Source organism: Mastomys coucha, unplaced genomic scaffold, assembly GCF_008632895.1.
Source record: "Mastomys coucha isolate ucsf_1 unplaced genomic scaffold, UCSF_Mcou_1 pScaffold21, whole genome shotgun sequence".
Taxonomy (NCBI): domain Eukaryota; kingdom Metazoa; phylum Chordata; class Mammalia; order Rodentia; family Muridae; genus Mastomys; species Mastomys coucha.
In genome coordinates, this window is record NW_022196904.1 from 104982947 (window position 1) to 105004646 (window position 21700).

A 21700-nucleotide genomic window follows, 5' to 3' on the forward strand; every position below is an offset into this window, starting at 1 on the left:
TCTCCTACACTGGGGCATAGAGCCTTCACAGGACCAAGGGCCTCTCCTCCCATTGATGACCGACTGAGCCATCCTCTGCTACATATGCAGCTGGAGCTATGAGTCCCACCAAGTGTACTCTTTAAAGCAGGGTGCTTCCTGTCACAGTAAGTCATTGCCACTATCTCAGTATTTGATGCATCCACTGGCAAGGTTTCCTGTGGCTACAATCAGTGTACTGCTACTATTTCAGCACTAGAGGGATCTCCAAGCCCACATTTGTCAAAAATCCAGCTCACATGTTGTTTCAGGGGCTCTGAGGGTCAGTGCATTCTTGCATGCCTCCATAGGGAAGATTCAACACATGCAAAATCCATCACCCAACAGAACCAAGGAATAACTACCATATGACCATCTCCATAGATTCAAAAAAGGTATTCCTTAAAACTCACCATCCAGTCATGAAAAGAAAACTAGACAATTTAGGTACTTCAACATAATAAGGGTCATTTAGAAGTCCATGTGTAGCACAGAACTAAATGTGAAAATGATGAATACTTTCTCTCTAAACTCTGGACATGACAAAGATGTACACTTCTACCACCTTTTTCTTCTATGTTGCTGAATAGAACTCCAGAGCCGTGTACATGCTACATCCCCAGTCACCAGAGCACAATCCACTGCTTTCCCCAACTTTCATTCAATGTATTCCTGAAGTCTTCACCAACACTATCAAACAACAGAAGTAAATAGAGGGCATCAAAACCAGAAAGAGGGTGTCAAACTGCCTCTGTTCAGAAAACATGAGATGGAAAACCATAGGGGCCTAACAAACACCTGTCAAACTAATAAAAGTCATGATGTTGAGGGACACAAAACTCAGTAAACAAAAATAAGTAGTGTTTTTATAAACTAGTAATTTTTTGAAATTAGGAAAGCAATCTTACTCAAAATAACTAGTTAGTAAATAAAAAAGCTAGGAATAAATTCTACTAAGGAAGTAAAAGTACTGTACAACAAACACAATGAGAGGCTGGGAAGGAGCTCAGTCTGTAACTACATTCCTAGCAAGCATGAGGACCTGAATTTGATCCCTAGAACCCACAATTTTTTAAGAGAGAAATCCGGGAGCTGGAGGAGTGATGCAGCAGTTAAAAGCTCTTGCTAGCTTTTATTTCCCCTAGTAGACAGGGCTTAGACCCAATCCTTCTGTTATTGTTATTATAGACAGATCTGAGATGTTTAGACCTGTGGGTTTAGGGCCAAATTCACAAATTCATGGCTCTGAGTTTATTGTTAGGGTAACTTCAAGATTTTAATTAAAAATAGCTGAGAGTAGCTAACAAAGAATAGTCCAGATTATTTTACATAAATAGTTGGTTTTCAAAAACATCAGAAACCCACAGAATGTAACATTTAATATTATTATTTATTATTTGGCTAGAGACTTGTCTGTTCCTGATAGCACCTCTTTCTCAGACTCAAAAAAGAAATTGAGCATCACTGGAGCTGCTCCAGCTGTGGTGAGACAGCCACTAGGCAAAAGCTGCCTCTTCATCTGCAGACAATACTGTCCACAAAGGACACACAGGCCTGGGACAGCTTATATCTGCTGAGACAGAGTAGGTGAGTCCTTAATATTCCTGTTTCTCTTGTCTGTCAGTCATTCACAGGCCAGAAGGCTGAAGACTGATGCTCCAACGTTTTAAAGTAAAGGACTGTCCAGGTATCCATCAGTCTCTATCAATTGGCAATATTTTTGGAAGCCGTGTTAGGCTTCCCATATATTCTCTATTATTCAGTTATTCTTGGATTTCTGATAAGAGTTGAAAAACCATATAATCTCCTAGCCAGCCCAGGTTGTTATATCACCCTTATGAAGATGTACTAGATTGTTGGAATCCTGATGCTAGAAATTTAGTAAGGCACAAAAGAGGGAGTTAGAGGTTACCTTGGCAGTTATAGAGGATCATCTGCTATTGCCTTACAGCATAAGGCTTATGGAGAACTGAGAACTGCCATTGGTTTAAATATAGAAAAAAATAGAAAAGACTTTACCTGACCTCCAAGAATCCCTGATCTTCCTCTCAGAGGTAGTTCTTCAAAACAGGAAAAGATTAGACCTGATATTCCTTAAAGAAGGAGGTCTGTGTGCTGCATTAGAGAAGAATGTTGTTTTTACATAGACCACTCAGGAAGAGTTAAGGACAATTTAGCTAAGAAAAGAGAAAGAGCTCAAAGAAAAAGTTGGTGTAAAACTTAGTTCAAATCTTCCCCTTGGTTCACAACTTTGGTCTCTACTCTTTTAAGACCACTGGTTATACTCTTATTATTGTTTATCTTTGACCCCTGCATTTTAAATCACTTGGTTGCTTTTATTAAGGAACTATTGATGCAGTGCAGATAATGATGTTAAGACAGCAATTTAAGCCCATCATTGTCACCAGTGATGAGACATATTTGTGATTTTAAGATTAAAATCATGCAATAGGAAAAGGGGAGAATGAAGTAATAAAGTGAAAAACAGAGTTCTGGGAATGTAGAAATAAAGTTTCACAGTAGAATAAGAGAGCCATATTCCAGCTCCTGTAAGCAGCAGCTTCAAACACTGAGAAGCTGTGTTCCAGGGATACCCAAGGATATGTTGTAAAAAACAAAGTTCTGGTGGTCAGAATGTTGAGACACAATGATCATCAGGCCATTCTGGCTAAGCTAAGTAAGGCCAAAACAAAAATATCTGGTGGTCGCAATGATGTTAAGGTCCACGAAAACAAGATTATCAATTCTCAGAAGAACCCCCCAATCCCTATTATTGTTAATTTCGAAAAAGACCACAAACTGTCACCCTGACCTTGGTGACGACAATCCCCCTACCACCTAGTTACTCAGTCCCTTTCCCAGAGACTTTTCAAGGACAGGTGCAGAGCTGGATAGGGAAGTTGGCTGACTAAGCCAGGAATAGCCCCCTGAGCAAGCCAACTAATGCCTGATGAGATCCTTTGTCCTGTGTTCCACCAACCAGAATAAGCCAGCTAGCCTTGTTGCAGGAATCTGCCCTCTATAAAGTATGTGTGCTTTCTGTGTTTGAGGTTGACCCGCCCATCATGAGGGTGGACAACCCCATGTACGTGGATCAATAAACCTCATGTTACTAATGTATATAACTTATTTGCCCTCTAGATTTAAGTTCTTTTTCATGAAAGAAAACGAGTATTTAGGACCAACTTCAATACCCTTCATAAAGTACTTGAAAAGCAACTATTGAAAATGAATAAATAGATTTCTTTCACTATAGTTATTTTTTACTTTTTAATCTCATTGATATTACTCCCTGAATATTGACATATTACTTTTTACTATGAACTAATTTTTTTCTATATAGAAAGTTAATAACCCTCCATCAAGAAACAGGGAGAAAGAACTTTAAGAGCAAGAGACTGAGAAAAGGTGTTATAAAACTCCATCTTCTGGACATGCCTGTTACAAACTCATGGACTCATGGCAGACATAATTACCTGTACAAGATGGGGTCTGTGAACACTCCACCATGGATGGTGAAAGGGTTCAGGAGGATGTATTTTTCAGAAACTATTGGTATTTAGTCATTGCTGGGGAGGGAGAGCCATTTTTTCAGTGGTAAAGCCACTGTTAGGTTGCCAATGCTACAGCAAATAGCAGCCACTTAAGCAGCTCACGCAAGCAACTTCATTAAATTCAGTGGGTCACACAATCAAAACAAAAACAGATCAAAACACATGAAAATAAAGGGGAAGTTGCTGGGAAGAAGAACAGAAGTGGGAAGGGTAAGAGAGTAACTGGGGTGAAAGTAACCAAGTACAATATTTGAGAGAAAGAGAGAAAGAGACTGTGTCTCGTGTGTGTGTGTGTGTGTGTGTGTGTGTGTGTGTGTGTGTGTGTGTGTGTAAAACTTTCAGATAATTTTCAAAATTTTAGATAAAAGACTGACAGAATACCAGGACAATGGTATCCCAGCACCTTTAATCCCAGCACTTGGGAGGCAGAGGCAAGCCTGTTCTACAGAGCAAGTTCCAGGACAGCCAGGGTTACACAGAGAAATTGTCTCAAAAAACCAAAGGGATATTGGGGAAGACTGACAGAGAATGTCTCTGCTCCTTCTGTTGTTGTTGCTGTTGCTGTTGTTGTTTTAACAGTTATCATGTGGCTGGGAGAATGTGGAGGTCACAGGATAACGTGAAAGAGTTGGTTCTCCCTCTACCATGTGAATCTAGAGTGTAGAACTTAGGTCATTGGGCTGGTGACCTTAACCATCTAGTTGACTTCTCTTGTCTTAGATTGGTCCCTTCTTTGGCTTACTAATTCAACTTTAGACCTGCTTTTACTTTACCTTTCTCAGCCTGTTCTCATAGCTAGGGTAGACAAAAAGGAGAGACTCTTAAAAATTAAGCTACTTTACTTATTTAAAATGATAATGTTCATCCCTTTACCCTATAAATATTTATTAAGAATATACTATGTGAGACCTTGGGTGCTGGCTCCCTACCGAGTCCCACAACACCCAGAAGAAGCTCTACTCCCAGATGCTCCAATACGCCCAGGATTTCAGGTGAGGAGGACACAACATCTGCCCCAACACCAGGAGTAACTGGGAACCCCAGGATCCAGGGACACAGGAACCCCTGGCAGCCAGTGGCATGGGTTCCTGCCACTCTGAACCTGCACCTGGGGCAGCCCTGGGGTGCTGGCTCTGCACCCACTCTTAAAACACCCAAATGGAGGTGCTCTGAAATGCCCAGGATCACAGGATCACAGAGGAAGCTCGACTCTCAGGAAAGCGGACAAACCCAGGAGCACTGGAGTTCTGACATGCTCAAGATCACAGCTGAGGCCACAACATCTTTCCCAACAACCAACATAACTGGGACCCCCACAGGAACCAGGGAAGCACAAGCCCCTGCCCAGCCAGAGGCATGGATTCCTTCTAGCTTGCACTTATGCCCAGAGCAAACCCAGGGCTCTGGTTCCTCACCCATGCCTGCAATACCCAGAGAAAGCTTGACTCCCAGGAGTTCTGACACACCCAGGATTTCAGTATCACAGGATCACAGAGACAGCTGGACTCTAAGGAGTTTTGATACAACCAGGATCACAGGAGGTACAGGATCCAGTCAGATATAGCCAGGGCAGGTAGCACTAAAGATAACCAGATGATGAGAGGCAAGGGCAAGAACATAAGGAACAGAAACCAAGGCTACTTGGCATCATCAGAACTGAGTTCTCCCACTATGGCAAGTCCTCAATACCCCATCACACCAGAAAAGTAAGATTTGGATTTAAAATCACATCTCATGATGATGATAGAGGATTTAAGAAGGACATAAATAACTCCCTTAAAGAAATATGGGAGAACACAAGTAAACAGGTAGAAGCCCTCAAAGAGGAAACAGAAAAATCCCTTAAAGAATTACAATAAAGGGGCTGGTGAGATGGCTCAGCAGTTAAGAGCACTGACTGCTCTTCTGAAGGTCCTGAGTTCAAATTCCAGCAACCACATGGTGGCTCACAATCATCCATAATGAGATTTCACGCCCTCTTCTGGTGTATCTGAAAACAGCAGCAGTGTACTTACATATAATAATAATTAAATCTTTAAAAAAAAAAAGAATTACAATAAAACACAACCAAACAGGTAAAGGAATTGAACAAAATCATCCAGGATATAAAAATGGAAAGAGAAACAATAAAGAAATCACAAAGGAGACAACCCTGGAGATAGAAAACCTAGGAAAGAGATCAGGAGTCATAGATGCAAGCATCACCAACAGAATACAAGACATAGAAGAGAGAATCTCAAGGGCAGAAGACACCATAGAAAACATTCACAACACAACAGTCAAAGAAAATGCAAAAAGCAAAAAGCTCCTAACCCAAAACATCCAGGAAATCCAGGACACAATGAGAAGACCAAACCTAAGGATAATAGGTATAGAAGAGAGTGAAGACTCCCAAGGTAATGAGCCAGTAAATATCTTCAACAAAATTATAGAAGAAAACTTCCCTACCTTAAAGAAAGAGATGCCCATAAACATACAAGAAGTCTATAGAACTCCAAATAGATTGGACCAGAAAAGAAATTCTTCTCATCACATAATAATCAAAACACCAAATTCACAAAACAAAGAAAGAATATTAAAAGCAGTAAGGGAAAAAGGTCAAGTAACATATAAAGGCAGACCTATCAGAATTATACCACACTTCTCAACAGAGACTATAAAAGCCAGAAGATCCTGGGCAGATGTCATACAGGCCCTAAGAGAACACAAATGCCAGCCCAGGCTATTATCAATTACCATAGATGGGGAAACCAAGATATTCCATGTCAAAACCAAGTTTACACAATATCTTTCCACAAATCCAGCCATACAAAGAATAATAGATGGAAAATTTAAACAGGAGGGAAACTACACCCTAGAAAAAGCAAGAAAGTAATCTTCTTTCAACAAACCCAAAGTAAGATAGTCACACAAACATAATTCAACCTCTAACATTAAAAATAACAGGAAGCAACAATCACTTTTCCTTAATATCTCTTAACATCAATGGACTCAATTCCCCAATAAAAAGATATAGACTAACAGAATGGATATGTAAACAGGACCCAGCATTTTGCCACATACAGGAAATGCACCTCAGTGACAAAGACAGACACTACTTCAGGGTAAAAGGCTGGAAAAATTTTTTCCAAGCAAATGGTCACAAGAAACAATCTAGAGCCAGGCAGTGGTGGCACACACCTTTAATCCCAGCACTTGGGAGGCAGAAGCAGGTGGATTTTTGAGTTCGAGGCCAGCCTGGTCTACAGAGTGAGTACCAGGACAGCCAGAGCTACACAGAGAAACCCTGTCCCGAAAAACCAGAAATAAAAAATAAAAATAAATAAAAAGAAAAAGAAACAATCTAGAGTAGCCATTCTAATATCAAATAAATTGACTTTCAACCAAAAGTTATTAGAAAAGATAAGGAAGAATATTTCATACTGGTCAAAGGAAAAGTCTACCAAGATGAATTCTCAATTCTGAACATTTATGCTCCAAATGCAAGGGCACTCACATGCATAAAAGAAACTTTACTAAAGCTCAAAGCACACATTGCACCTCACACAATAATAATGGGAGACTTCAACATCCCACTCTCAGCAATGGACAGGCCATGGAAAAAGAAGCTAAACAGAGACACAGTGAAACTAACAGGTTATGAAACAAATGGATTTAATGGAAATCTATAGAACATTTCATCCTAAAACAAAAGAATATACCTTCTTCTCAGTACCTCATGGTACCTTCTCCAAAATTGATCATATAATCAGTCACAAACCAGGCTTCAACAGATACAAGAAGATTGAAATAATCCCATCCATCCTTTCAGATCACCACAGACTAAGGCTAGTCTTCAATAACAACAAAAGCAACAGAAAGCCCACATACACATGGAAGTTGAACAACTTTCTACTCAATGATAACTTGGTCAAGGAAGAAAGAAAGAAAGAAATTAAAGGCTTTTAGAATTTAATAACAATGAAGGTGCAACATACCCAAACTTATGAGACACAATGAAAACAATGCTAGGAGGAGTCCTCACAGCTCTGAACTGAGTGCCTCCAAAAAGAAACTGGAGAGAACATACATTAGCAGCTTACTAGCACACCTGAAAGCTCTAGAACAAAAAGAAGCAAATACACCCAAAAGGAGTAGATGACGGCAGGAAATAATCAAACTCAGGGCTGAAATCAACGAAGAAGAAACAAAAAGAACTATACAAAGAATCAACAAAACCAGGAGCTGGTTCTTTGACAAAGTCAACAATAAACCTTAGCCAGACTGACCAGAGGGCACAGAGACAGTATCCAAATTAACAAAATCAGAAATGAAAAGGGAGACATAACAACAGAAACTGAAGAAATTCAAAAAATCATTAGATCCTACTACAAAAGCCTATACTCAACAAAACTGGAAAATCTGGGTGAAATGGACAATTTTCTAGACAGATACCAGGTATCAAAGTTAAATCAGGATCAGATAAATGATCTAAACAGTCCTATAACAATATAGAAATAGCAGCAGTCATTAATAGTCTCCTAGCCAAAAAAAAAAAGAGAAAAAAAGAAAGAAAAAAAAAAAGTCCAGGACCAGATGGGTTTAGTGGAGACTTCTCTCAGACCTTCAAAGAAGACCTAATACCAATACTCTTTAAACTATTCCACAAAATAGAAACAGAAGGAACACTACCCAATTCATTCTATGAAGCCACAATTACTCTGATACCTAAACCACACAAAGACCCAACAAAGAAAGAGAACTTCAGACCAATTTCCCTCATGAATATCGATGCAAAAATACTCAATAAAATTCTTGCAAACCGAATCCAAAAACACATCAAAACAATCATCCATCATGATAAAGTAGGCTTTATCCAAGGAATGCAGGGATGGTTCAATATATGGAAATCCATCAATGTAATCCACTATATAAACAAACTCAAAGGAAAAAACCACATGACCATCTCATTAGATGCTGAGAAAGCATTTGACAAAATCCAACATCCCTTCATGGTAAAAGTCTTGAAAAGGTCAGGAATTCAAGGCCCAAACATAGTAGGAATTTACCTAAACATAATAAAAGCAATATACAGCAAACCAGTAGCCAACACCAAACTGAATGGAGAGAAACTTGAAGCAATTCCACTAAAATAAGGGACTAGATAAGGCTGCCCACTCTCTCCTTACCTTTTCAATATAGTACTTGAAGTCCTAGCTAGAGAAATTAGACAAGAAAAGGAGGTCAAAAGGATACAAATTGGAAAGGAAGAAATCAAATTATCACTATTTGCAGATGATATAATAGTATACTTAAGTTGACCCCAAAAATTCCACCAGAGAACTCCTAAACCTGATAAACAAGTTCAGCCAAGTGGCTGTATATAAAATTAACTCAAACAAATCAGTAGCCTTCCTCTACTCAAAGGATAAACAGGCGGAGAAATTAGGAAATTGACAATTAGGGAAATGACACCCTTCATAATAGTCACAATTAATATAAAAAAAACCTTGGTATGACTCTAACCAAGCAAGTGAAAGATCTATATGACAAGAATTTCAAATCTCTGAAGACAGAAATCAAAGAAGATCTCAGAAGATGGAAAGATTCCCCCATGGCCATGGATTGACAGGATTAATATAGTAAAAATGGTCATCTTGCTGAAAGCAATCTACAGATTCAATGCAATCCCCATCAAAATTCCAACTCAATTCTTCATGGAGTTAGAAAGAGCAATTTGCAAATTCATTTGAAATAACAAAAAACTCAGGATAACAAAAACTATTCTCAACAATAAAAGAACTTCTGTGGGGCTGAGCAGTGGTGGCATACACCTTTAATCCCAGCACTTGGGAGGCAGAGGCAGGCGGAGTTCTGAGTTCAAGGCCAGCCTGGTCTACAAAGTGAGTTTCAGGACAGTCAGGGCTATACAGAGAAACTCTGTCTCAAAAAAAAACAAACAAAACAAAATAAAAAGAACTTCTGGGGGAATCACCATCCCGAACCTTAAGCTGTACTACAGAGCAATAGTGATAAAAACTGCATGGTATTAGTACAGAGATAAGCAGGTAGATCAATGGAATAGAATTGAAGACACAGAAATGAACCCACACACCTATGGTTACTTGATCTTTGACAAAGGAGTTAAAACCATCCAGTGGAAAAAAGACAGCATTTTCAACAACTGGTGCTGGTTCAACTGTCGGTCAGCATGTAGAACAATGCAAATAGATCCATTCTTATCTCCTTGTACAAAGCTCAAACCTAAGTGGATCAGGGACCTCCACATAAAACCAGATACACTGAAACTAATAGAAGAGAAAGTGGAAAAGAGCCTAGAGCACATGGGCACAGGAGAAAATTTCCTGAACAGAACACCAATGGCTGTACTCTAAGGTCAACAATAGACAAATGGGACCTCATAAAATTGCAAAGCTTCTGTAAAGCAAAGGACACTGTCAATAGGACAAAATGGCAACCAACAGATTGGGAAAATTTAAGCAAATATACCTTATTTTATTTAAAATAAATTAGCAATTCTTTCTAATTTTTTTGTTTAGCTAAGAAAAGAGATATAGGTCATTTTAAATGTGAAACTTGGTATATGATTCAAATCATGTCTGTGTGTCAAAGAAAAATAACAAACTTAATGAGGAATGTAAAAAATAAAATAAAGAACAAGGAGAACCCATTAGTTTAAAGATACAAGGAGCAGCCAAAGATGACAAACATGTCTGAAATTCAAAACACAGTGGGAGAGGGAGTAGGCACTGAAATACAGAAATCAGTGTTTTGAATTCTCTTTCTCTGTGGGTATAATTGTACCTTATTTTCTTATAATGATTTATTGAGGTAAATATTCTGTATGGTTTAACAGCTACGGCTTCAAAGTGTCAGGCACAAGCACTCCTTTATTCATGAGGCAGCTGAGTATTGGGATGTGAATTCACTTCTGTATTCTGGGACTTGGCAAAGTTTGTTTTAAGGTCCTTATAAAGAATTCATGTTGATGCAGCCTATTCAAATGTGAAAAACACTGTGCTGTAATGAGTGAAATAGAAAACCTTTACAGTAATTCTGCAGAAAAAAGTAAATAAACTGAAGTAAGACACACAGAATTACTTTCAGCAAAGTACAGAATGCCCCTGCGTTAATCTTAATGTACCTTTTCAGGTTTAGGAGATGCCTACAATCCCATCACTGGGTGGCAGCTAAACTGGGGAGTGAATTTAATATTAAGACAAAAAAGAAAATGATCAGAATTAGAATAAACCTCAGTGATAGTTACCTGGAAGTCTTCTGGGCTGGTTTTCAATATGCACAGACTGCTGTTCTGGGACCAAAGTCTACCCAGAAGCAACTAGGAAGGACAACCGCGTGCCAGATAGAAACTTCTTAGTTTTGAAAGAGGAGATAAGTAATTTACCAGATACATTTGCTTTAAAAGTCTCATGCCAATAAAAGTTAGACACAAGCCAGACAGTGGTGGTGCACGCCTTTAATCCCAGCACTTGGGAGGCAGAGGCAGGAGGATTTCTGAATTCAAGGCCAGCCTGGTCTACACAGAGTGCAATCCAGGACAGCCAGAGCTACACAGAGAAACCCTGTCTCGAAAAACAACAAAAAAAAAAGACACAGACACCTAAGACTATTTAGACACAGAAAGACTTTAGTAGCTCATCAGTCTGCTTGTCTAAGCCAAGTCTTTGTGTAAGAAATTCGTAGTTTTGCTAGCAAATATATATACCTTAAATATAACAGTATATGAAGAGTAGCTCCTGGTGCATCCATATTCCTACCTATAGGCCACAGTAGCATTGTGATTCTAGGACCCAAGTTGATTACCAGCACACATAGCTATCAACTCACAAATGCCTCTAATTCCAACTCCAGGAAATTTGATACCTTCTACTCTCCAAGGTCACCTACACTCACATGCGCATACTTACACAGAAACAGACACATACACAGCTAAAAACTAAAAGTAAATTTTTAAAAAAACTACATTTTTAATGGGATTCTTTCCTGTCTAGAAAGATATATTGTGCTTTTGTTCAGTTGAATGAAAGAGAACTAATAAATGGCATTTTTTATTATATAAGACAAAAATAGATAGATAGATATAGATAATTTAGATAATAGAATAAAATAATTTTCTAAATGTTTTTGTTATTTTCTTTATTTACACATAAATTTCTCCTTTCCCAGTTTCCCCTCCAAAAAACAAACAAACAAAAACAACAAGAACAAACCCCTGTTGCCTCTCCCCTCCCCATGCCTGCCACCCCACCCTCTCCCACTTATTGGCCCTGGCATTCCCCTACACTGGGGCACAGAACCTTCACAGGGCTGAGGTCCTCTCCTCTTATTGAAGACCAAATTTGCAATCCTCTACACATGCTGCCAGAACAATCAGACCCACCATGTGCAGTCCTTGGTTGTTGTTTGAGTCCCTGGGAGCTCTGAGGGTACTAGTTAGTTCATATTGTTGTTCATCCTAAGGGGCTGCAAACCCCTCAGCTCCATTGGTCCTTTCTCTAACTCCTTCATTGGGGACCCTGTACTCAGTTCAATGGATGGCTGTGAGCCTCTATACATCTGTGTTAGTCAGGTACTATCAGAGCCTCTCAGAAGATAGCTATATTTAGACTGGCTTGTCCTTCCTTCAGTCTCTGCTCCATAGTTAATCTCTGCAACTCCTTCTGTGGGTATTTGGTTCCCCTTTTTAAGAAGGAATGAAATGTCCACCTTTTGGTCTTCCTACTTCTTGAGTTTCTTGTGGCTTGTGGGTAGTTCTTCCTGTATTCCAAACTTCTGGGCTAATAGCCACTTATCAAAGAGTGCAATAATTTTCTAAATTATTAAATATTGCCTGCTAGATAATATGTATTAAATTATAATTTAATTTATAAGAGTCTAGCATAGTTATGCATGGAGCAGATTATCAGTACATTAGACCTTAGATTAGATAACTTAAAATTAGTAACTTAAAATGGCTCTGGAGAAGTTTTTATCACTATTCAGAAGATCTCATTCCTCCCAGAATGAGAGAAATAAGCTATTTTGCTAACAAATAACACAATATTAATAAATATAAAGCCTGATGTTTTGACATTACTTTCAGCCAAAGCACACAGCATTATACTTAACATAGTTTCCAGTCAGAGCCTCTCATCTGAAAAGCACGCATGTCATGATCCATGTTTAAGATGTATGCTCCACCCCATGCTTTCCATTGTTGATATGAAATGAAGGGCAGCACTGTAACCAACTTTAAAAGTAGTTTTCTGGCTATAACTTTAAGTTCAATTGAAGGCAAGACAATAATGGGTCTCCAAAAGGGGAAGAGAGTCGGAAGAAAATAGTACAGAAAGAAGATTGTGCCTTCTTGTACCTTCCAAAACTAAAACACATCACACTCACCCTCCTTCCCATGTCAGCTGTCAGCTGTCTGCTAAGCTGGTAAGCACAGTAAAAAAACCTTGGACTGGCGAGACGGCTCAGCGGGTAAGAGCACTGACTGCTCTTCCAAAGGTCCTGAGTTCAGATCCCAGCAACCACATGGTGGATCATAACCATCTGTAATGAGATCTGATGCCCTCTTCTGGTGTGTCTGAAGACAGCTACAGTGAATTAAGCCGGAGTGAGTGGGGCCAACAGAGGTCCTGAGTTCAATTCCCAGCAGCCACAGACATGATAGCTCACGGCCATCTGTACAGCTACAGTGTACTCATACACATAAAATAAAATAAAATAAATCTTTTTAAAAATAAAAAATAAAAAAAAATAAAAAACCTTGATTGATACATGGTTCACTTATAATCTACATTTAATTCATTTACAAATGATATTTTACTTATATAACTTTGTTGTCATTATTCATCAAGTGTGTGTAAACATGTGTGTATTCATGCCCAGACACATGTGCTACAGTGCATGTACAGAAGTCAGAGAACAATTTTCAAGAGTCAGTTCTCTCCTTCTACCTTGCAAGTCCCAGGGATCAAACTCAAGTTGTCAGACTTAGTGGCACCATAAGGTGAGCCATCTTGCTTGTTCAGCAATTTTTCATGTGTCTTGCTTTATTTTTTGAGGTAGTGTCTCTCTATGTAATTGGACTGACCTTTAACTCATGATCCTCCTAACTCCAACTCCTGAGTGCTAGGATCACAAGCAAATGCAACCACATTCAGTTCAATTTATTTATGTATTTATTTATTTATACATATTTGTAATATATATATTATAAAATACTTTGAATACTCTGTTGTGTATATAACCATCATTTTATGCTAACTTGAAAATTAATTTTAAAATATAGTTAAATATAATTTAGTTCTGGAGTTTTTGTGTGTTTTTTGTTGTAGTTCTAGGGATTCAACATAGAATCCTGAGCATGCTCAGCAAGTATTTCAGTGAGCTAAATCCTCAGCCCCAACCCTATCTATCTTCTGGCTTTTCATAAAACAGCAGAATTTGCAGAAAATCTCATTAACTGGTGGCTATGCACAATCAGTTCAGTTTCAAAGGCATCACAAAGCTAGAACAGAAAGGAACGAGTATGAACCAAGCATCCTCCATTTGTCAGACAATGCCAGCAAACAGCTCACTAATCCTCACAAGTATATGTGGGAGGGGGTTATTCCTTTTTCTGAAGATGATAAAACCAGGACATGGTGACTTAAAATGAAGTGTTACCTGCTATACAACTAGTATCAGAGAGCTAGAATTCAAACCAGATGCCGCCAAATCCATCTCTGCTATCTAACTACCTATCAGCACTCAATGCCACTAACAACCACTTGCTTCACATCTGCTCACCTCTCTTAGCCTCCAAGGACTATACTCTCTTGTTCATTCCACCTTCACCTAGAGCCAGCTATCTCTTAGCTCCACCACTCAATCTGTCTCTTCTCTCTGTAAGTTATATTGTTCCTGAGGTGCAGGCCAGAGCCTGCTGTGACTTCTTTTGTTTCCCACATAACTTCATCCACTATCTTGGCTTTAATACACCTCTATTTAGAATACATAACTCTCTTACCCCTAAGAATAACAACATGTTGAGGAAAAACACAAAAATAAATATACTATAAGATACAGTACTGCTATCTGATTGAAGTCCTGGTTTGTTGATAATCTATTCCCTGTGTTAACTAATATGAACTCAGATTTGACTATTGTCTACTCTGTCATCTGTTATTCAAAGCAGAAACTCAGGAGCCAGCCATTGCTTCATTTCCATCATCTTCAATATCCTTTAAAATAAACTTTCTTGGAGAAATAATATTTTGTCCCTAAAAATGTACTTACATTTTCCTGATAGGCAGCTTAACTCTTTAAAATTGAAACAAAATGTAAAATGTATACAACTGTTAAAGTAAGCAATAAACTTGTATGATAACTGATGTGTGTAATTTCAGTACATAAGAGCCTGAGGCACAAGGATCATCCAGAGTTTCAGACCAGGCTATGCCATATAGAGCACAGAGGGAGGAAGTAAAGGAAAAGAGAGGAAGGAGGGGAAAGAAAGAGGTAAAGGAGGTATGGAAGGGTGGAGAGAGGGAGAGAGGGAGGGTGGAAAAAAAGGATAAAATAGGAATTGAAGAGTTGCTCTTGCAGAGAACTCAGAATTGATTCCCAGCACCTACATGGCAGCTCACAACTATCTGTAATTCTATTCCTAGGGGTCTGATACCCTCTTCAGATCTCAGAAGACATACATACAAGTAAAACACTCATACACATAAAATAATGAAGCAATATTTTTTGGTTTTCTAAGAGTAAAGTAAATTTTAAAAAGCAATAATAAAATATGAATTTTTTTACTTTTAGCATTGTAAAAGTATTCATTTCTAAAAATGGTAAATATTTCAGCTATACTTTTGTTCTAAGTGTATGTATGTTTTCTTATAGAACAAGAAATTTAATAGTATACAGTTACCCTAGAAAAAATATTGCTTCCATGAATGTTTTTATTTGACTGATTTCCCATTTATCCTACAATTACTAAATTTTCCAAGTTCCTTTTGTCAAGTTCATTGTTTTCCCCCATAAAAGCCTGATGGTTTTCTATATGCCCCCATGGTTACCTACCAGCAGCTCTGCATGTTGTATTCTTTAATTTTCTTTGGATCATTTTGCCATCAGACATGGATCTTCCTATTGCTCATTCTAATATACAGATTACTTTAGAATATTCTGAACTTCTATCATCTTCAAAGCTCTAAGTTGAAAATTGTTGTTCAGAATCTGTCAAGATAGCCCTGTTAGAAAAGTTTCAAAAAGTGACATTTAGTACTGGAGTCCAGAGCACTTTCCTGCTCATTTTAGAAACTCAAAATCTTATGTAAACCTACCTGTCTATTGTTAGCACCCATTTGGATGGCATGCTGCTAAAGGCATGCCCAGCAGTCACAGCACAGAGCACTCTTCTCCTATCACAAGGAACCAAACCTCTGCTGTCTAACATGGTGCCCAAAGGCCACCTGTAACTTTTGGGTTACAACTTTGACTACTTTGACTGAGATGTGCTGTCATATTAAAATAATACCAGACTGCTGAAGAAAAGATGGTATCTCACTAGTTGTATTGATTATGATTACATCTAATTATGATTATTATGTTTCTACTATTTTGGGAATATTGGGTCTTCTAAAACTTACATTAACATTAATTTACCTGTTTCTCTTAATGTTTAAAAAGACTCAATTTTTTACTTGTCTCTCTCTTTCTCTCCCTCTCTCTCTCTTCTCTCTCTCTTCTCCTCCCCTTACAGTTTCAGTAAGAATTAGTAGTAAAAAGAATACACAACAAACAGTTTCAGTAAGAATTAGGAGTAAAAAGAATATACAATAAACGTTATCTCTCTGCTCAAAATAGAAAACACTATACATTTGAGAAAACTCTAACAGTTAAAAGAAATAAAATATTATTCTGAGCCAGGTTGTGGTGACACACACCCAGGATGATCTCTGTGAGTTCAAGGCCAGCCTGGTATACACAGAGTTCCAGGACAGCCAGGGCTATACAGAAAAACCCTGTCTCAAAAAACAAAAATTATTCTGCTAAGAAAGTAAATAATATGAAAACAATAGTTTGATTTTGAAGTCTTACTTTTTTTCTAACTACTCAGTTCTCTGAGAAAACAAAAATTAGCAAAAATCAGTTCCTATCACATTAGTTGTAAAGAATTTTAAAAATATATACATATATTTAAAAATAGACATTATCAAGCTAACATATCTATATATTCATTGTTTTTTCAAATGCTTTACTATAACAGACATAAAGAATCTGATCCAATTTTACAATCTATGCAAAAGAGAAAGAGTATAAAGAGATTCAGATGCTTTGGAAAACCAATTAGGATTATTCTCTATTCCTAAGCGTAATCCCAGTGCATGTATGTAAAATATACAAGCCTCTGCAGTTGGATAGTTTATGACAGTGACAAACTGGAAATAACTCATCTTATACTGTATGGTTGCAGTAAAGTCATACAGCAGACGATGACTCAGAAACAGGATGAGGCAGATGCTACCATATATGAACAGGAATGGTCCTCATAAAGGATACTGTTAGAGAAGACTCTTTGTAGAAAACCATACATGCTGTACTAACTAAATGAAACTCAAATAAAGAGAAAGTTAATTGATGACCTTCACAGAAGGTAACAACCAGGAGAGAAGGCTTCAGGGAACTGAAAATATTTTATTCTTTGACCAAGAACAGCAATATGGACATGTTCACTTGATGACAAAGGACCACCTGTGACTTATGCTCATCTCTGTATGCTACCACTTCAGGAAAAAAAATCACAAAATACAAATATGTTTATATTGCTAATTCAAAATAATTTGAAATTTAGAAATTTCAAAATTATAGTTTTTGTTTTTTGGTTTGGTGAGGTTGTTTGTTTGTTTGAGTTTTTTGTTTTGTTTTGTTTTGTTCAAGACAGGGTTTCTCTGTGTAGCCCAGGCTGTCCTGCAACTCATTCTATAGACCAGGCTGTCCTGGAACTCAGAAATCTGCCTGTCTGCCTCCCAAGTGCTGGGATTCAGTGGTGGCACACTGCAGGATTTTTAAAGCTTATAATTTAAGTACTGCTAGAGTCCATTGATAGACTTGGATATTCTCTGAAATCTTGATGGTTTACAATGCTAAAAAAGAGAAGGGGAAAAAAAGAAAGAAAAGAACAAACAAAAGAGTCTTCTTACTCTGAAGACTAGAGTAGACTAGAACTCAGAGATCCATCTGTCTCTTCCCCAATGCTGGAATTAAAGGTGTGCTCACTGTCACTAGGCTTGTGTTGTCTTCATTTTGCTTGTTTGTTTTTCACACAATGGAAATTGAATCCAGGACTTTAAACCTTCTGGGAAAGGACCTGTCACTGAAGTTTATCTCTGCCTCAATTACCAGTTCTTCTTAGTGTTAAAAAAAAAAAAAAAAAAAAAGAATAGGGGCTGGAGAGATAACTTAGTAGTTGAGAGTACTGACTATATTTTTCCAGAGGACCCAGGTTCAGTTCTCAGCACACACATGATATCTCACAACTGTCTAACTCACGAATATGGTACACAGCATATATGCAGGCAAAACATCAGTACTCCTAAAATAATAAATAAAAATTTAAAAATAATAAACAAATCATAAAACAAAGAAGGAAAGTCCTATAGTCTGTAAAGAACTTAGAACCACAATTCCATGCCCTTTGATCAATTTCTAAAAACTTGCTGTTGAAAGGCACAGGGCACTGTTTAGTTAAATAGGGCATCAGGAAGGAGTGTGACTATTCAGCCTGGTTTTGCAGCTTGTTTACAAACAAGTTAGGAGCAGCAGAACCAAGAGGTGTGGTTCCTGGAGGAAATCCATGTGTCTGTTGGTATCACTAGCTCCTGACAGCATTGTACCAAGGACATAATCCTTTCTCTTTTCCCTTACTTTTGAATATGGCCATGCTCCCTCTTTTGTTCCATTTCCCCCATTTATAGTAGTTCAGAAATCTAAAATAAGCTATGAGCAGCATTCTTTATGTCTGGCTTTTTTTCAGTTGAATTTTCTCCCCCACTTCCTTCCAACTATTTTGTTTGGGGGTGGGTGGATGAAACAGAGTTCTAAGGAAAGCTTTTATAACAGGTTCAAACGTATAAAAGCCATTTCAAGCTCCAGACATTTGTAGCCTTTCTTTCCTTAGTCCCTGAAAGGGCTTTTTAAATGTTAACAGCCCAGATAGGGCTGCCTGCCCACCAGTACTGACATTCCTGCTTTACTTCCTTTGTAGTATTGAGTTCTTCCTACCCTCAGCCCCCAATAACCTCCCCAGTCTTTAAAACAAACAAAACAAAACAACAGTTTAACAGCAACAACAAAAAAGGAATTCATTCAATAAACTTGCAGGAGCAATTTCTAAGAGCCCATATGAAGTGTGTGTATGAAGTGTGTGTTTTCTATAAAATTAAGATACTCTAATTCTATGCTTGGGGATTTAGGATGTCAGTTTTAACATGCTTCATTTCTAAATGGAAAGTTATTACAGCTAAACGTTTTTTGGTCTTTTCTCCTCAGAAATACTGAAATAAAAATCATCAAAAGCATGTTCATTTCTATACTCTTAAATTTCAGAAAGAATGTCAATCAATATGTGCTGTGTTAGCCTAGCTTACAAGAGAATTACTTGTGTGCAAAATACAAAGTCTGAAAGGTTGAAATTAAAAATGCATTTTGTGATTTCTTGATTTATTTTGCTAGTGAGCCCAGACTGATCTCCAACTCATAATCCTCTTGCTTCAGCCTCCTGAGTGATAGGACTAAAGGCATGTGCCACCACACCTAGATCATGCTTTTAATTTTTATTTTTTAAATATTTTAACTTATTTTCAAAGCATATGTTTTTAATTCTGACACTTAGGAGGCAGAGGCAGTTCTTCAGTCTCTCCCTTTTGGCCAGCCTGGTTTGAGTCCAGCCTGGTCTACAGAGTGAATTCCAGGACAGCCTGGGCTACACTGAGAAACCCTGTCTCAAAAACAAAAACAAAAACAAAAACAAACAAACAAAAAACAAAAACAAAAAAACTCAAAGCACATGTGTGACAAGGGAAAAATAATTTTTAAAGTATTTGCTCATGCATATATACACATGAACAAACAACACGAAACTGTTTTATTTTTTTTTTTTTTTCAGATATCATGAGAGAAGAGATCTTGAAGGGTAGGAAAACTTTTACTAAAGAAGGCAAGAAGCCGAGTGGTGGTGGCACACGCCTTTAATCCCAGCACTTGGGAGGCAGAGGCAGGTCTACAGAGTGAGTTCCAGGACATCCAGGACTACACAGAGAAACCCTGTCTTGAAAAAAACAAACAAAAAAAGTTAAAAAGCATTAGGAAGTTTAATTTGGGCCTGGCGAGATGGCTCAGCGAGTAAGAGCGCTGACTGCTCTTCTGAAGGTCCTGAGTTCAAATGCCAGCAACCACATGGTGGCTCACAACCACCCATAATGAGATCTGACGCCCTCTTCAGACAGCTACAGTGAATTACACCAGGGCCAGAGCAAGCAGGGCTGGAGCAAGCAGAGCAAAACCGAGCAAGAGGTGGCGCATGCCATTAAGCCCAGCACTTGGGAGGCAGAGGCAGGTGGATTTCTGAGTTCAAGGCCAGCCTGGTCTACAGAGTGAGTTCCAGGACATCCAGGGATATACAGAGAAAACCTGTCTCGAAAAACCGAAAGAAAAAAAAAAAAGAAGGCAAGAAAATATCTATGATGGAAGAGAAGGGAGGGACTGAAGAGCTGGCTCAGCAATTAAGAAGACATGCTACTTAGCAGAGGACCCAAGGTTTGGTTGTCCTCCCCACCCTACCCCTGATGGCTCAACCACCTGTAGCCTGAGGGACCTGAACTCACATACATAAACTCAGACAGACAGACAGACAGACAGACAGACAGACAGAGAAATACATGATGAACAAGTAAAATAGATGTTTAAAACCTGTTTTAAATGTACAAGGCATCTACCAGGGAAAGGAAGGGGACCAGCTGAAGTGGGTAGAGAGCAAGAATGGAGGTGTGAGAATATCAACGAAAACAAAGTGTGTGCAAAAGTGTCACAGTGAAACTCATTAGTATATGTGGGGCTTGGCGGGTGTTATTGCTGGTTTGGTTTTGTTTTGAGACGGGGTCTCACTACATAGCTCTGGAAGTTTGGACTGTCCTGGAACTGTTTAGACCTTGCCTCAAACTCACAGAAATTCACTTGCCTCTGTCTTCCAGGTGTTGGGATTAAAGCTGTGTGCCACTATGTCCAGCATGTGTGTTGATCTTTGAAAACTAAAAAGAAATAAAGCACATTATGACCCCTGGCTTCCTAACTGTACAGTACTAGAAGTCAGATGAGGCTGGGGAGGTGGCTCAGCTGCTAAGAGTACACACTACTATTGCAAGGATGCAAGTTTAACTCGTAGCGTCTGCATCATTACTGACTATAACTCCAGTTCTAGGGAAACCTCAAACCTTTAGCCTCTTCCAGTAACTGCACTGACATGCACATACTCCCACATAGATGAGGAGGAAGAGGAGGAGGAGGATTTTTTTTTTTAATCCAGAGGCACAATAGCCATCTGGAACTGGGAGGAGAGGAATGGTGGGGGATGATGGAATAGCTGGAATATTTTTCTGAGAGTTTTAATCTAAAATTGAACTTGAATCAGGCACAGGGTTATACACCTGTAACCTCAAACTTAATAAGTCTGAAACAAGAGGATGAAGCATTTGAGGACTGCCTGAGCTCTAGACCATGTCTCAAAACATATAAATTATTAATTTTAAAATTTGAACTTGGTCTTTAGGGGGTGTCAGGGGGTATCAAACTCTAGCAGAGCTTATAAACATTTCTCAAAAGAAGACACACAGCTAACAGATAGATGAGAAAATGCTCATCATCACTAACCATTAGAGAAAAACAACAACAACCAAAAAATCAGAGTGGATTGCCTCAATCCAGAAAAAACTAGTACTGAATATATATATTACTATCGAGGATGCCGAGGAAAGATGAAGTTCACACACTACTAATGGATGAGTATTGGTACAGCCATTATAGCAAACAGCATGAAGGTTTCTTAGAAAATTAAAAATAGAACTATCATATGGTACACA

At 38.3% G+C, this 21700-nt stretch overlaps 1 protein-coding gene across 2 annotated transcripts in view; it reads right to left on the minus strand.

The window, feature by feature from the left end:
- Sox6 (SRY-box transcription factor 6) overlaps window positions 1–21700 on the minus strand; it is a 618663-nt gene that overhangs the window by 592892 nt on the left and 4071 nt on the right. For both annotated transcript variants that reach the window (XM_031387977.1, XM_031387981.1), the window contains exon 2: window positions 15645–15814. In XM_031387977.1, coding sequence (XP_031243837.1) covers window positions 15645–15658 — 14 coding nt within the window. In that variant the 5' untranslated portion in view covers window positions 15659–15814. The remainder of the gene's footprint in view (window positions 1–15644; window positions 15815–21700) is intronic.